Below are 18485 nucleotides of genomic sequence, written 5' to 3' on the forward strand. Positions count from 1 at the left end.
TATTTATTTTTGTGTTAAAAATTGGACAGTTGACGTATGAATGATTTTATGCATTTACACAGCCATATTTCTGCTTGTGTTTCATGAATGGGATATGTGTGTTGCATTAGCCATGGCTTTAAAATTTTCGTACATATGTCAATGTGTTGAGCTATGGTGCTCACGCAGGCAACAAAGGTTCGAATCTGGTTTGCAACATTTCCTGATCATGTTCCACCTGACTCGTTCAGCATTATATGTCCTTTGTAAACAAAACGAATGTCTGATAATTGTTTCCATTGTTATGCAACTATTTTTACATGGTTAACAAGGTAAAAAAAACGAACTATTTACGAACACAGAAATTAATTCCTCCCATTGTTTTTCTCATGTGGTAACTATTCTTGCATCCGTTGTCAGAAAAATTTTCGCATTTGTTCATCATGTTGTGGGAGCTGTAGCTTAGCGGTAGTGCTTACTTGTGGTACTCATGTGGGTTTGAATCTGGCTTGCAACAGTTCACGGTTATATTCCCTCTCTCTCTCTTCTCATTCTTCTGTTCCTCTTTCAAAAGAATTAATTTGTGTAATTATTATTATTATTTTTTTTGTGTGTGTGAACTTTATTGCATTCATTAGCATTAAATGTTATTATTGCATTAAATTGGCACACAAATCATTCATAAAGACTTGTTTGGACAAGAATTTATGCCACATATACACCCAGGCATTTGTTTTGCTCAGGTTCCATGAGAAAGGCTCACTATGTGCGAAGAGAGAAGAGCCACAGCCTAGCAGTTGCTGCACACTTGTGATGCTCATATGGGAATAGTGGGTTTGAATCTGGCTCGCAACTGGTTTACGGTTACAGTGCATTACCATTCTCTCTTTGCATATTCGGTCCTTGATGAGCTGAACAAATTACTGTATAATTTATTTGTAGAGTTTTATTTAATTGCATTCAATAGCAAAGCATTGCTTTAAATTGGCTCACTAATCATTCATAAAATCATTTTTATTTCAGTTATTTGCACAAGAATTTATACTGAGAACCACAGCCTAGCAGTTGCTGCATGTACTGGGTGCTCAATTGGGAAAAGTGGGTTGGAATCTAGCTCGCAACAAGTTCATGGTTACATTCCCCTTCTCTCTTTGCACATTCAGTGCTCAACGAACAAAACAAATCTCTATGTGAATCATTTGTAGTACTGTTTTTGTTGTAATTCAATTGAATAATTGCATTCAGTTTACATCTAGTTCGCAACTAGTTCGTAAAACCAGTTTTACATCAGTTGCCTACGCAAGAATTTCTGCAAAAATGCACATTCTCATAGTGCACAGGTGGGAAATTTGAGACTGAATCTGGCTTGCAAATGCTTATTTTCACCCTTTCCTCCCATTATTTTATTTACCGCCTCCACGTTCACTCAAAAAAAAAGTCTCAATAGACTTTTAATCAGGTTAGACACCATATTGAATTTAACATGGATGAAAACGAGGCTGTGACGGATAGACCCCTAACAGTTTTTACAGTGGCATGCGCTAAATAAAGGTACAAAAATCATGCTAGTTTTACAACTCAAAACTTTCAAAATTGCTTTGTGGAGTTCTTGTCTACTGAATGCTATTTTTGGAAAGATATTTCATCAGCTAAACAATCGATATGTTGTTAAACAATCCAGTGCAATCCACTGAACGCCCTGTACTTCTATCCTTCACAGCTTCGTTTTCATTCCTGTCAGAAATTAAATATGGCGCTACCCTGACTGAAGTCTATAGGTGCTTCAAAAAAGTGTGGTGCGTAAGTGACTTGCTTGTTCTACGTGCACTTTGAGTATACCTGGCAAATCTTGATTCAACCGATCACAGGAGAAGTGACTGACTTCACCTCCAGACACCAGCCCTCAAGATGCCAACTCGGGGCATGCAGCTTGGGAGCTGCAGATAGGCCGGATGCTTGCTCCGACTCGAGAGTATGCAATGCCCAGGAGTGCATTAAAGACTTCAGCTGCATTTGTTGACTGGCTTAGGGCAGCTCTGCTGTAGCAGCTTAATGATAACACCTTATCTCTTTCTTAACACTTATTTTCTAGTGGGCAAGACAGACCCGGACTCACTTCCTTTGCAGTCTGCCGAGTGGAAGCAAACAAAGTTTAAATGAGCTATGACTATGTAAGGTTAGCGGATGCCTGTGGCAAAATTAAATGTTCTGCTGACCTTTGTCCTTGTAGCTACACTGTGGATGGAAGCCTCATTACGCCACAAACCTATTTAGATGAGGCATGTCATTAGCCTTGATGGCAGACAACAAGGACAGACTCAAAAGACTCTTCAGGATCCGGATTGATAAATGTTATTGTTTGTCTGCTGATGGTGAACTGTCTGATTAAATGCTAAGCTGCCTCATGCGAAGAATGTCAAGTAAGGATGCTAATGATTTTGTAAGGGATGCAGAACTTTTGCCACACAAATGTGTTGCAGCCTGTTTGCACCAAGGCTGATCAGGCAACAATAGTAACGGCTCTAAAAAATGTTCATATGCTATACCTGAGATTTAATTGCTCAGAGAAACTGGTTAAACTAGTTTCTAGTTATACCAGCATACTAGCATCACACTAGAAAGAAAGAAAGAAAAAATGTGAATCCAGCTAACAAGCAACATTCTCAGAACGTTTTCTAACATTCTGCCAAGGTTCTCTCAAAGTTACGAACAAATGTTATTTTCAGTGATGAAAAAATAACAAATGTTCTTTCAGTGATGTTAGTAGAATGTTTGTTCAAAGTTATCTGATTTGTAATTATGTTCTCAAAACATTAGCACAAAAAACATAAATGTTGGTAATTGGTAAATGTTGGTAATTGAGCAGTTCCTGGTAGTCAGTCACTGACCTTCACAGTACTTTTTTCATAAGTCAATGACTACCGGCGAATATTTGGTTACCAACATTCTTTAACCTATCTTATTTTGTGTTTTCTTGTGTAAAAATGCACAGATGAGATTGTACACATTCATAGAAATTAGCCACCAATTCATCAAAACATAAAATAGTTATTAATTGCCATGCAAATATGTTGGAAACACCAACAAACTTGGCAATGTTTGTACGTTATCAGTACATATTGTGTTTTTTGGTGGATGTAGTTTGTTTTTTGGTAGTGTATCAATAATCAAGACAAAGGAACATTGCTTTTCAGGTAATGTTACGATTTATCTGATGCTATCGCTAATGGTGGTACGTTTTCTTTTTCAGATTTCGACACCTACTTTATTTCACGCACGCTGGAGAACAACAGAAGAAACGTCTGGTTCGCTGAGTTCTGGGAGGAGAACTTCAACTGCAAGCTCATGAGTTCCTCCAAGAAAGAAGACACTAGCAGAAAGTGCACAGGTAAAAGTTAACAGCTAAATTTTATATAAAACCACCTCATGCTATGACACTTTTTTTTCCCTGGGAGTTGATGATATGTGCCATCTTTACTGAAAACCTAGCCGAAAAAGCTGGTAACTGTACAGTCTTTTTATACATGGTAACTGGTCTAAGTTGATCTTTAGCACAATTAGCGACAACAAACCAACTACTAGCTGGTCATACAGTGCTTGTTTAAGGTGGTCAAGCTGGTTCTTGGTAACTGGTTGTCTGCCTAAAGACCAGCTTGGACCAGTTAAAAACCAGCTTAAACCAGCTAGTAACCAGATACGGTGTTCAAAAATGAAGCAACCAGCTTTAGCTGGATTTTTCAGCAGGGAATTATAAACCTGCCAGTCTATATTAAGACACTTGCTGCAGTGATTGAAAAAGTATGAAAGTTACCACTGTTTCCCTAGGTTTTTTTTTTGGCTAAACCTGAAGAACCTTGTCAGGCTCATTGACTCCAGCTTATTAGCACTGCGTTTCTGAATACAAAGCACATTCTCCTCTGTAACAGAGCTCTCAATTACATAAGCTTCCCTCAGCTCATCATGGCTAGTTCAGGCTGGCTGGTTCCCAATTCCCAGTCAGCTACAAGACAGAGTACACGTGCATCAAGGTTGTCAACAAAAATTTGGGAATATTCATAACAGGATACCAGAAGCATGCATGTGTAACCGGAATGAGCTTGCTATGCCTTTAAGGGGTAGGTGACGCGATAGGACAGGTGACGTTTAAAGTCTCGCGGGCTTCAATGAATGGTTATTATTTTAATATTATCTATGGAAAAGGATTATATCTGTCATTCTAATAAAGTATTAACCTTTTGTACTCTGGCTTCTAGTTCATTTATTTGAACTACCTGTGTTAAAGATATCATTGTTAGGGTCCCTTACCCTAGAAAGTGGGGGTGGCGTAGTAAATTTGGCCGACATTCCTAACAGCCATATATTTGAGGTCACACATGCAAGGTTGTTTTCCTCTTTTATCTTTAATATTTTAGGTGTAGCTTTGGACACAATAATCCGGGATTAAGTAGAACATTAAATTTTTAAGCAATGATATGCATAATTACTGAAGTACTATTTCTAAGTCATAAAATTATTTTGAAATTTTGTATGCCTGTATTTTGTCTTGTATCCTGTGGTGAAGTCAATAAAAGCACAAGGGGTAAACACTCTAGAGTATCTAGGGTAAGTAATGAAGGAATCAATACTATTGACTACGTGCTAACGAAATAAAAAGCATGACAAAGAAATTGTTACCCAGAATTGTTCTGTATTGCATAATCTGTCCCTTCACATTTATCTGTGGAATATGATGCTTGTCCAGAGATATTTATTGATATTTGAACCAATTTAAATGGTGACAACTCAGTTAATTGATTAATGACATCCACAACGGCCACAACAGAGGACCGCGTACAGCAACTGGTTTTGCTTCAGGATAGATTTTACAGTGATGACCCAATGCTGTACCAAAACTCTTTATTGCGCAAAATTGAATTTAACTTGTTTGATGCTCTCGGCAGCTAATAATTCACTACATAAAACACCAAAGAGCAAGGTGGTCTAGCAGCTCTAATAAGCTTAACCAAAATAGTCTACCTGGTCAAAATGAGGTCCACTAGATGGTACTTGAGGTGTTCAGCTATTTAGACCACAATGGACCAACATACATCAGTTAGAATCTATGTGACTGCCGCCTACACCTTATATCAAGTTGGTAGTAGCATAGCACCAGCCTCAGACAGACTGCCGGCTCGCCCACAGATCGCCCACAGTCTGTTCGCTAACCGTCTGATGCACATTGCACAAAGATGGCAAGAACTGACTGAAAAACACTAACCCTCAGACTAAAAAACAAGACTAGGCTAAAGTCATTTTGTGATTTCGATGGAGGGGAAAACCACCGAAAAAAATTGTAATTGGCAAAGTTTTGAGTAACAGTTGGGCAAGTTTTGTTTCGTGACAACCCTCGTACCAACTTTTTTTGTATATTTTCACCAACTAAACAGCATTTAAAAACATGATAAAATATGATATTTTTTTTTGCCCCTCTCAACCTTTCTTTGCTGAGTGGCCAGTGTTTGGCTAGAATAGTGTTCATTTCATTAACGAAGACTATGAAGAAAAATGTTCGTTGACGAGCTTTTTTCCAATGACTAAGACGAGACGAAGACGATAATAAGGTCAATAAACGATAACTATGACTATATCAACATGCAATTTCGTTGGCGAAATAAGATGAGACTAAAATGTATTCAAAAAGATAAAAACTTTACCAAAAACCTCTTTTTATTTTCATAAAAAAAAGGAGACAAAATGTTATTGCAGACTGCTCTACACGCCTCTACTACGTGAGCTCTCATGAGTGCGGTTGTCAGATATCAAGAGTTCTAATCCCCGAATCAGAGCTTTGCTGTTACATTGATAGCCTACATTGTTTGCCCAGTGTTTTGCTTATTTTAAGCAATCTGGCAACCACACGCGCTCGCTCCTCATTGCGGAAGATGATCTGAAAACACCGACAAACAAGCTGGAGTTTATCGATCTAAATGAGTGTGTCACTCAGCCGGTCTGTGTTCTTGTCATGAGATCTCGACTGTATTATTTGCGATTGTGATCGCTGAACACTCAACCGCTGTTGTTTTAATAGAGAAATAGGCTATTGCCATTTGGAATTACTAGGAATTTCACTGTTATAATATTTTTCGTTTGTTTTAGCTGTTTTCATAATGTAGACAGAGAGATTGCATACGTTTTTGGTATTAAATTATATAATAAAAAGCCTATAATAAATCAGTGCACTAGATTAGGTAAAATACACCATATATCTGTCCACATTCTATTGATTTGTGCTTACGGGAGAAAGTGCAATATCTGAAATGCCAAAAGTAAATTTCTCAAATGACAACAATCATTAATCAAAAAATATTTTTTTATCAGTTTAACCATTATACAGAATGACGAAAATGTGACTAAGATTTAATTGAATAAAACTTGACTAGAATGCTCATACGTTTCATCGACTTAAACTTGACTAAACAAAAACAGGACAAGGTTGTCTAAACTAAAATGTACATTTGAGTAAGACTAAGACTAAATTAAAAATGTCTGCCAAAATTAATACTGTGTGGTTACTTAATAATAATCTTATTGCTAAAATGTCTAGTTTTAATTGACTAAAACTAGACTAAAATACTTCAGGTTTTCTTGAACTAAAAATAGACTAAAATATTGAGACTTTTAGTCGACTAAAACTTGACTAAAACTAAATAGGATAAGGTTGACTAAATATGATAAAAACTAACAAGGGCATTTTAACATGGGACTAAACTAAGACTAAAATGAAAATAGCTGACAAAATTAACACTAGGCTAGAATAAGTTGAAATACAAGTAGCAACGTAACCGTCTTTTCGCATTTCAGATAAAAGCAGTCAAATTACCAAATGAATGCTCTTAAAAAATGGAGAACATTTTTTGCATGTTACATTGACATTCACACAGCAGCAGAATACAGTTGACAGTCCTATTTTTTAACACTAAATATGGTTGTATATTCGATCCCAAATGCAACCATGAACCAAACGTTTGTCTTGTTTTTCTATAAAACAAAAACATCTTTAAAACAAGATTTTTACTTTAAAGTGACATTCTGTAAGACAATTAAGGCCTGTTCACACAAAGTGTGATAACTATAATGATAAAGATATCGTTTTTAAAATTGTTGTAAAAATGTAAAAAATAACAGAGTCCACACCACAACTGTATCGATAACGGTACACATACGGAACAATATTGTTGGAATCATTTTCAGAATGTTTGTTTCCAACTACACTAAAAACATTGCCAGCCAATCAGAATTCATCCTGCTTTAAAGAGATCAAGCATTTAGAGACAAAACTGCAGTGCACGCTAGGGTTGTGTCGGTGAGGAAATTTTCCCACCGGTTAATCGGCGTGTGACAACACCGGTAATACCGGTATCACCGCGGGGGCGGGGGCGGGGGATTCCCTCTTTTCCTCGCTTTCCTTCGCTTTTAAATAGCTTGTAAAAGCGGTGTGCCCATTTTACTTTCACTTTAAAATAGCGGCAATTCGGAGTAAAGCAATTGTTCGTTTTTAGTTAGTTTGAATTTTCCCTCTTTTCCTCGCTTTCCTTCGCTTTTAAATAGCTTAAAAGCGCCGTGCGCATTTTACTTTCACTTTTGAATTAGCGGTGATAACTCATCCAGATAGAGATACAAGCTGTAGTCATCCGAAAGTTGTAGATCCAGACACTGTTTTCCACCAGTTTATGGTCTCTGCGAGCCGTGGCCATTGAGAAATCTCATTTATTGAGTGCCCTGTCTGCTCCTTGAGTCTCTGGACAATGAGGTGAGATATTCAAGAACTGGAGGTGATGGCAGTTTCTGTCAGCGACAGCTGGCAACGACAGTCTACATCGCCCGGAGACGCCGTCGGTGTGAGGGCCAATTTACAGACTTCAAGGGCCCGAGAATGAGATGAGAGAGAAAGCACATGGTGCCGTCTCTGGAACAACAGTGTGCGCTGGGGGGCAAAGGAGAGTCAGGTCTGATGGATGACAAGGGAGGGGCGAGAGAGGAGTTGGCTGTTGCCCAGGATCACGATTGTACTGGAGAAGATGCAATTAAAGAGGGCTGGATTGGAAAGTCACTGTGAATTTGTAATCAATTTTTGGGTTTCACTGACGTGCTCCTGCACGCAGGTCATTATGTGTGTGGCACGATCGCCACTGCCACCATTAAAAAGACGTAATGAGATTGTTAGCAACTATATTAATAGTCTTAAATGTCAGTTTAACTGTCAAAATGCAACAAGACACCAAATGCACAGTATTTTTAATCGTTTTCCTTTAATGACAACTAAATGCCTTTAAAACAAGATATTTTTAAATTTATATATATATATATATATATACTGACACCTAGTGCTGTGGAGGATGCATTATGTAAAAATCAGCCATTGATTACCAATTTCTGCAAACAAAAGTGTCGCATAATAGGGTCTAAACATAAATTAATTTATATTTAGCTGGTCATGTTATCTCAACATGGCAGACTCCATCGGGATACCGGTACCGTAAAAATAAAAGTGTTTAATAAAATATTTTATTGGGCCACTGATATGACTTGAGAATTCATGTGAACATACTAAAATAACAATAAAAAGTAACTTTGAAAATATGTTTCAAAATATTGTAAGTATGCATGGACCTCAAAAATTCAGCTAGATGTATGCTTAAAACAAGATAAACTAAGACAAATAATTCTTAATATATTATTAATATCTGCAGTTTTGCTTCTTGTGTAAATATCTTATGTTTAAATAATTTTTTATGCAATACAAGACATAAATACCCTTTAAGAACAGCATGTTTTGCCTTGCAGTTTTCCCCCGTTCCTCTCTCTTTCAGAATGACATTGGGAATACGCTTAAAGCCCTTTTTCGGTGCGAAGAGCCAGAGTTCAGTGTCCTCTGGGCACTGGAGTGTTTGAATTTAGACTCGCAATGGCACTTCATGAAAATGACAGCTTCTTAGTCCCCTCTCAAAAGAAAACATAAAAGGAAAATTGCCGAACTGTGCCTGCGGAATTGCTGTTATTATAGGAATTTCAATAGAAATGTTGACACTTGTGTTTTTGCAGCCTTATACTAAATTCTCCTTATGTAACTTTGTACAGCTCTGGATTCTGTGTGTGAACCAGTGTTATGTTACCGTATTGGCCCGAATATAAGACGACCCTGATTATAAGACGACCCCCCTTTTTCCAGATGTACCTTTTGGAAAAAGGCTTTTTAAAAACCAAATTTTTTTTTTTCCTCAATAAAACACATTTTGTCTTCAATTATCATCATATTGCATATTTGTCCTATTTTAATTTTTGTTTTGAAAGTATGATAAAACGTTTTTACTCGCGATCTATACAACACGCATTACATTACGTATTTCATGGCACACTCGTTTTATGTGTATTTGGCGCCACCTAGTGTTGTGGGTGTATTATTGACATGTCAAAGTCTAGACCCTGAATATAAGACGACCGTGTTTTTTCAGATGTATTTCCAAGAAAAAAACATCGTCTTATATTCGGGACAATACAGTATTTGTTAATATTTTGAATTGGGTTTTATTTTTATATTTTGAAGTAGTTTTCATAATTCGGTTTCATTTTTATTAGTTCATTAATATATTTAGTTATTTTAGTACTTTTGTTGAACTAGCGGAAATAAAACTTTTTTCATGATTTTAGTTTTTGTTAGTGATAAGCCTGTAGTAAACAGCTTTGAAGTCAACATGAAACATAATTCGCAACACATTTTACTTTTGTAATGCGACATATTTATAAATAAAGGTTGTATATTCACTGAAACATTGTAAATGTAGCTTTGCATTAGCATTTCTACATTACATTTGTCATTCTTGTATTATTCATTCATTATATGCAAATTTGGAAACATTTTTTAAATGTGAAAATATACATTTTTGAAGACCAAGGGAGGTAATTGGGATACATTTCATGTTGACTTTGGGAAAAAAAAAAATAATAATTGTCATCCAGTCAGATGGACTGATTGTAATAGTTTTGTTTTAAGTCCTTGTTCATTGTGCGAGTCTCAGTTTGTTGAATCGGTAACAAACAAGCGCTTCTTGTGTAGGATGTTCTGTTCTGAGGAAACGGGGACACCCTGATTCGTTCCTTTTCATTTTTTGACCTCTTTCAGCAGGCGCCAATCAGCCCACAGACATCTATTCACCATAATTACATGCTGTGTTTATCTATGTAGCTCATGCTCCAGGATCAATTCCATTTTCAGCGGCGGGTTTTGCAGAATTATAGCTTGATAATAATGAGAGAGACAGCCATTGCCTAGCACATCAGAAGCAAGAAACCGCCCATACGTCCATCGATCCATCCATCTATATGAGGCTTTATTGTTCTGACTTGACAAGATCAAAGCAGCTCTCGTTTGAACTAGAATGATCAGCATACTGAACCTACACATGTTTGCTGGTTTATTATTCACACCTGTAACCATTGGGATTTTGAAAGCTCTGCAATGATGTTCTGGTTCAGTTTAGTCCACCAGCAGTGCCACAATTTCTTTTTTAGGGAGGGACGCAGTACCTTTTAAAACTTTTATTCCCTGCTTAAGCAGAATCAAGCTACCTAATTATCTCTGAAATGACAAATAAGTGGTGGATGGCGAGGCGCTCTGTTTGCGCTCATGAATGGCTGTATCGGTTTGTTTTAGAATAAAGGATTGTGGGTAGAGTTGCCTCAGGCTGGCGCCACAGTGGGTCCACATCTCTCAATTATCTCTCACACGGAGAACTAAAAATGGCCGTTTTCTTTTTGCAGTTTGCAGACGCAGACTCAGGGGGCAAACACATGAGATGCATCTTTGCATTCCAAAACAGCTAGAATGCAACAGAATCCCAGCTAACAGGAACATTCTCAGAACTTTGGCTTCAAAGAACGTTCAAAAGTAACAATTATCAAATTGAATTTTCTCCCAAAGGAATATTTCACACACACACACACACACACACAAATGAAAATCTACGAAAATATACTCACCCTAAGGTCATTCAAGAACAGTTTTGAGAAATGTAGCATTAGCTCACTTTTTCACCAATGGAACTGTGACATGTTTGGACTCTCATTCTGATGGCACTGCAGAGCATCCACTGGTGAGCAAGTAATGTAAAGCTAAATTTCTAAATCTAAAGCTAAATCTATTTTAATGGGAACCTTATAAAAAAAATTATTAGGATGTATTTTTGTTAGCTCGAATGTTCCTGAGATACGTTTTAAAAAGTTTAACTACTTTTATCTTTACACACTGTATTAAAATAACACGCTCATGGCGTGAAACGCTGAAAAAAAATTTTTTTTTACACATTTTATGGTTACTTTTTAAACATATACTTCAGTTCTTACATATATGTTAAAATATCATTCTCATGGCGTGAAATGCTGAATGCATTTAACTCTATGCATACGCAAGTTTTCACATTAAAACTAAGAATATTTTGGCCTTTAATAAAGGCAAATTATGAATGTTAAATGTAATGCAATGTTATTATGAAATGACATGATATGTGACATTTACAAGTTCATGATAGTTTAGAGCTTAGGTTCTTTGCTGTTTGCATAAGGTTTGTTTTATTCAGCATTAACACCTGGCCTGTTTTCATCAGGAAACAAACAAAAAAAAAAAGAGACAAAGACAGATAATACTGTACATTTGCAGTTCAAATAACATATGGCTGACACAGATTAGGTGAAACCCATGCACGCAAGTTGGAAACCGGCACTCCAATTAGCTTAAACATCTGGCAAGATCTATGTTCCACAATAGAGTTTGTTCTTATCACTTAGACTAGAGAATCAAGTATTAAAATGGCTTGTTTTTTGAAGAAAGATTCATCAGTGAAAATGTCAAAAAGAGCATATTTTCAGTGATTCAGGACATTCGGCTTCTGTTGAAGATCCAAGTTCATGTTTTTTGATGTAACCCTAAATGAAAATTTGTACTCACCTTCAGGACATCCAAGATGTAGTTGGGTATTTTTCTTCTTTGGAACAGATTTGGAGAAATGTAGCATTCCATCACTTGCTCACCGATGGATCCTCTGCAGCGAATGTGTGCCGTCAGAATTGAGAGTCCAAACAGCTGAGAAAAACATCACAATAATCCACACAACTCCAGTCCATCAATTAACGTCTTGTGAAGTGAAAAACTGGAGTTCGTGAGTTCGTCCAGAAGCGACGGTTTAGAGTCCAGAAAAGAATCCATAATCCATAATAACGCATCCTCCAGTGAAAAAGTCTACCCACGTTGTCTTCTCACATCAAAATACACCAACATTACAACAGCTTTAGACAATTTTTGCTTTTAAATGCTGCTTGATCTGTGCATATTTCTCTCCTGATTCAGACGAGAACTTATTAAGAAAATATTAAATATCCTAAATATCCCGTATCCTAAATATTAAGGATACTGGACTCATATTCAGCTCGAAGTGACAGTTTGATGTTAAAAACGTCTTAATGAAGGAATTGTTTCTTGCAAACATTCAGCTTTCTGCTTCACAGGATGCTAATTGATGGAATGGAATGGTGTGGATTATTGTGATGTTTTTATCAGCTGTTTGGAGTCTCATTCTGACGGCACCCATTCACTGCAGAGCATCCATTGGTGAGCAAGTGATGCTATATTTCTCCAAATCTGTTCCCATGAATAAACAAACTCATCCACATCTTGGTTAACCTGAGGGCAAGCAAATTTTCAGCTAATTTTTCATTTGTGGGTGAACTGTTCCTTTAAAACTTTGCAGTCAATTTTTCTTAAGCATCTTTTCCATGTGAGTTTTTACCTAGCTATAATGGTAAACAGCTTCTGGTGATAATCACGACAATGTATGGCAATTCAGTTCTGGTCAATACAAAGCAGAGGTTTGGTGATGAAAAATCAAGGATATACTAGAGACAGACAATTCTCTAAAAAGCTTCTGAGCTCGGTACGGGTTTCAGTCAATAGCAAGGTGTAAATGTGAAGTATTGTTCAACAAGATATCTGTCACCGTAATAACAGCTTATTATTTTCTAATGGTCATTGTGACCTTCAGCGTATCCGAACCTCTTTTTGTCACTGCCTAGAGGTCATTGATGTCTATTGATCTGAATCCCTCAAGGCTTTCGACTGACCCTGACAAGATGACAGACATAACCCGTTAATTTGATGCTATTGGGATGTTGAGAAAGTGTAGAACCTCTTTAACTAGCAAATCCATCTTGACACAAGGGTTAGGACATGTGCGTGCAATCTAATTTATAATGGAATCCCAGGTTTGGTTTGGTTTCCATTTATACCAAGGATGTCTAGTTAACCATTAGCTTCTCAACAGCCCAGCGAATAACTAGCGACTTCTGAGATGTAAAGTCAAAGGCAGCAAAAATGAAAAGTACCGTCCTACAAGTTGTTGTTTTTTTTCTCTAAGGAGGTCTTCAAGACGTCAATCAATCGTCCTGCAAGTAAATATCATCTACATAATGAGATCCACTCATCACAGATTGAAATCAAGTCCCAGAAGGCATTTTTCAAGCTCAGCGAAAAGATCTAATGCCGCTTTTGGATGGGCTGAAATTTTCCCGAGCTAGTTTTCCTGTTCTGTCAGGCACCCGTTCCTTCCTCATAGGACTAGGGCCATTTATGATTAAGTTGTCTCAAAAATACACATATTTGAGTTAGCCACGGTTGATGGGACAGAAAAGCCTACTAAGCCAGCTGTAGTATGTTTAATGAAAGCCGTTATAGTGGGAAGACAGACTATAAGAGTGTCCCTGAGGAACCAGGACTGGCATCTAAGGGTGGGTGTCAGATCTGGACGACAGCAGAGCTAATTGGAGAGAAATTGCTAAGAATATTGCATGAACTCCATCGGCGTCCCATGAGATCCTCCACTGGTGGGTCGAGGAATAGCGGGTCTTAATAGAACTGTCACGGCTTTTCCTCACAGTTTAAGGTGAGGCTAAAGTCTGACCACTGTCATTATTAAGACATCTAAGGTACGCTTAGCCCTCGGTCAGCTCGGTTGATTTTGTGTGTGTGGAATACATTTTCCATCAATACATAATGAATTAGCTTGACTCAGTGACATTTATTAAGAGAAAAGGCATTTAGTCAAAAATTTCCTACAGATTTGTCACAACAATGACTCTATTAATCTATGTCTGTTAGCGCTGGGGCTAATCTACGTGCTAATGTATTCCTAACCATTGACAAATTTCACTTTTAGAAGATGTATGCTTTTAAAAATGACTCTTCTGGGGAAACAAAGCAAAAATATTGACGACGACTCTTGCGAATTAAATGCGAATGTGGCTAGCAGTTGGCAAACCGTTATTCAGCCTTGCGTCTAGAAAACGAATCATTCACTATGCCTCATCCAACTTCCTGTTTCAGTAGAAAATGTGTCAACGCTTAAACTGTAGCTTTTACTCCACCAGCTAATTGCAAAAAAAGTAGTTAGCTATACTACAAACTATGCACAAAAGTAGCTTAAATCGCTACAGCATGGCTGTTTAAAAGGGTAAATACCAATTTAAGTGTTTTTAAACATTTTTAAATATGTATTTATTCATTTGTACTCTCTAACACTGAGCAAAAACTGTGAATAAATCTCTTTAAACCGCTAAGTTGAAGATAGCAAAACTGTGACAACATCAGAGACCGAAGTAAGATAAGCACCTAGAATTGCAGGCATTACTCTTCACAGCTTTAAAGATAGCGCCCAAAAGATTTGTCAAATGAAAGATTGTTCCTAAAGTGTGCGATAGCTTCAAATGTTTTTGTTGTTTTGTTGCTTTACCTCACATATTTCTTCAAAAGCTTCCAGAGTCGACTCTGTTTCTTTGTGTTTATGCTCTCCTACGAGAGCATTTAGGCACACGTCTCACTACAAAGTCTTCGCTCTATTTTGACTTTTTGTTTTGTTTCTTCCTTCCAGGGCAAGAGCGAATAGGGACAGACTCCAGATACGAACAAGAAGGGAAGGTGCAGTTTGTGATAGACGCGGTGTATGCCATGGCTCATGCCCTGCACAGCATGCAGAAGGACCTTTGTCCTGACCAATCGGGCATTTGTGGGGAGATGGAGCACGCTGGTGGCAAGAAGCTTCTCAAGTACATCCGATCGGTCAGCTTCAACGGTGAGTCCACCGAAGCTCACAATATCAGATAAATGCCATATTCAGTCAATGTCATCTTACTAATATTAATTCAGCTACACTTCATTTTAAGGGGATGTTATTACAGTGTAATTACACAATAACTACTGCGTAACAGTAATTAACTACAAGTACTTACTATTTAGGATTTGGGTTTGGTTTAGGGTTAGATACTTGCAATTATGCATAATTTACTGTTATTACTATAGTAAGTTCATGTAATTATGTAACATTCAAATAAAGTAATTCAAAAATCTATACAAAAATGCAATTCTTAGATACAGTGACTGAGTACAGAGTTTAGCATGCTTTAATTTGTGAAAATGTTTATATTTTTGGCTGGGAAGGTAAAAAAGAAAAAAAAACATAAAAGTAGTTAGTTTTGAAAAATTTGAATTAAAATAATTGCTTATTGATATTTGAAAAGCTTTTGTCTGCCCATATCATGTGGTGCGACCTAAATAAATAAATAAATAAATAAATAAGTGATATCATAGAGAGGACACTTGTAGACCTTCATAATAAAATATTAATACTTTGACCTTTTTTATGACATAAAATGGTTGTAAAATGTCATGCGGTGCAACTGATACATGTTATTATGTAATTATATATGTTATGTACCTATTTAATTAAGAAATAATTACGTACACTTTCATGGTTTCATGGTATATATATATATATATATATATATATACTGTATATATATATACTGTGTGTATATATACCAGGGGTGTGGACTCGAGTCACTTGACTCGAGACTTGACTCGGACTCGAGTCCCAAATTTGATGACTTGCGACTCGACTCGACATAATTAAAGAAGACTTGAGACTCGACTTAGACTTTGACATCAAGGACTTGAGACTTGACTTGGACTTGAGCCCTGTGACTCGGAAAGACTTTATGATCAGATCAAAGTCATTATAGACGCGTCCCTGCAGCGTTGCGCTTGACTGGCAATAAGCCAGAAACTGTGTTCAGGGAGCGCTGGATAGGCTAGTATAAATTTATGGAGTAATAGCATAACTTACGACAAAAGAACAGAGATAATAAAATAACTTCTGTTTGTCCGACACCGAGGTGCACCATGAGTGAAGGATCCGCATCCCGCCACGACCCTCGCACTCTGCCAACTCGATGTGCTTTCATTTTAATTTGTATTTGTAATAAACACCTCTCTGAGACCTGTTTTTGTCAGATCTCCACTGTTTTTGTTTTATTTAAACCTCAATTAACCCTTAAATGCATTAATGTTTCACCAATCATTATTACATATTCGGGTCTTTAGCGACCCGGACCTATACAGTATATACAGCACGGATGGATCTTTAACTGCTACAATAGCAATTTTTTTTATATTATACTCTCTTGATATTTTAAGAACAATTACAGAAGAATAAAATAAAGCATATTTCGTTACCTTTTGAAACTTAAAAGGGTTCAATTTGAGCAGATCTTAGTTATAAAGGATGGTAGCACAGCATTTTTGAATGATTGTCTTCATGAGTTTGTCTGCATCCATATTGCATGTTTCCTCTCACTTGCAAAGTATGCTTGCAGTTATTTCTTCTAGTTCTTTCGAAGCAGTTCTTTCTGCGTTTCCGCTCACGTATTTTTAAATCTGTTTCTTTGAGGTTCCAAATAATGGCTCATTGGCTTAGATATAACACCTAGAAGCATATAGCTATTCTTATGCACTCATGCAAAGTATGTTGCAGCTGTTATTTCTATGAAATTATGTTGTCTTTGCTATTCTATTTTGGCACAATCCCTAAATTGAACTTGAGTAGTTTTACTAAGGGCACCAATCTCACATGAAATTGAACGATGTCAAACATATTCTACCTGCCTTCCTGATATAAATTACTATGAATTTGATATGGTAATTAATACTGAGACACTAATTTGGGCAAAGAGCACTAATGACTTGTTTAAGACTTGAATCTTAAAGCTGAGGACTTGCAACTCGACTTGGACTTGCCTGTCTTGACTCGGGACTTGACTCGAGACTTGAATGCAAAGACTCGAGACTTACTTGTGACTTGCAAAACAATGACTTGGTCCCACCTCTGATATATAAAAACAATGGTGGTAAAATAATTTCACTCAGAAGTTGCTAGTAAATTTCACAAATAATTACAAAGAAATGGCAAGTAACACGTTTAATTAAGCATGACATTTCAAAGTAGAAAAAAAATACATATTTATATATAAATGATAATTTTGTACAGTGTATTTTGACAGACTTTACAAACTGGTTTGGACAATACTGAGCAAGTTTCTTCTGTTCCAGTGGACACACACACCATATGTACATTCCTCTTTGAAGCAACCTTTGTTGCTGCTTCTTGCGCAGGACTCCCAACTCTCTAAATACTTTATATCTCGCATATCCCAAACCTGCCTTTGTGTTGGACCTTTGAAATAGGAACTTCCAAGAAGAAAGGAAATCTCTCATTAATGCATCTTAATGAAGTGAAACTTGTGTAGTCCTGCACCAGGGCACTGTTAGATCAAAGTGCAACCGCACCTTTGATGTCTGTGTGATGATGAGAAAATACTCTTTGGGGTAAATATATGATCTAACTTAAGGCCTGGTGAACGATACTCCAAATAGACTCGACAAAATGCTTGCTTTTAATTACCAAAATACAAAGACAGGTGGCTAAATGCTAATGAAGATATCTGCAAGAATTTTATGCCACCAAACAATGTGAATTATTTATTTATTTATTCATTTATTTTAAGAATAACACTGAAACATACAATTTTACAAATTTAACTTGCATTGTTATTTTTTTTATTATAATGAAATCTTTTACAAATTGCATCTCTTCAATATTCTAGGAACTGTAAGCAATTCATTTTATTTACAATTTGTGCAAATTTGAAGTTTGTTTTAAAAAAACGTTGTTTTATGAACCGCCATAGTTGTTTGTTTCGTAAAGATATGCTTACGTTTTCGTGAAGTACCTAATATTAACAGATCACACTGCACATAAATGCCAAACAACAGCATATTATCTTTTGTAGATTATAACAAGCTTTTGATCTAATGTTTACCATTGCTGAAAAGTCTTTTATGATGAGCACCCAATTCAATCCAATTGGCGTAAAAACACAAAAGAACATGAAAACATCTTGAAATAATATTACTTCAGCTGTCGCTAATTTGTTTTCTGTAGTGTTCTTATAAAGTAAACAGCCACGTCCAAACATCATAAGCCAGCTTATGGAAATATATCAAAGCTAGTTAATAACAAGAAAAAAAGAAGAAGAAGAAAAAAAAACACGTGATTTGCTGTGCTTTAAGGCTGTAATGTTATATATATATA

At 36.6% G+C, this 18485-nt stretch overlaps 1 protein-coding gene across 1 annotated transcript in view; it reads left to right on the forward strand.

Annotated features, from left to right (window-relative positions):
* Nucleotides 1–18485, forward strand: part of grm7 (glutamate metabotropic receptor 7) — a gene marked incomplete at its 3' end in the record, with an annotated part of 185972 nt that overhangs the window by 128005 nt on the left and 39482 nt on the right. Inside the window, exons 5-6 of the mRNA XM_016574259.1 lie at nucleotides 3230–3367; nucleotides 14931–15131. Of these exons, the coding sequence (XP_016429745.1) occupies nucleotides 3230–3367; nucleotides 14931–15131 (339 nt within the window). The remainder of the gene's footprint in view (nucleotides 1–3229; nucleotides 3368–14930; nucleotides 15132–18485) is intronic.

Source organism: Sinocyclocheilus rhinocerous, unplaced genomic scaffold (assembly GCF_001515625.1).
Source record: "Sinocyclocheilus rhinocerous isolate Xijiao unplaced genomic scaffold, SAMN03320098_v1.1 scaffold1886, whole genome shotgun sequence".
Taxonomy (NCBI): domain Eukaryota; kingdom Metazoa; phylum Chordata; class Actinopteri; order Cypriniformes; family Cyprinidae; genus Sinocyclocheilus; species Sinocyclocheilus rhinocerous.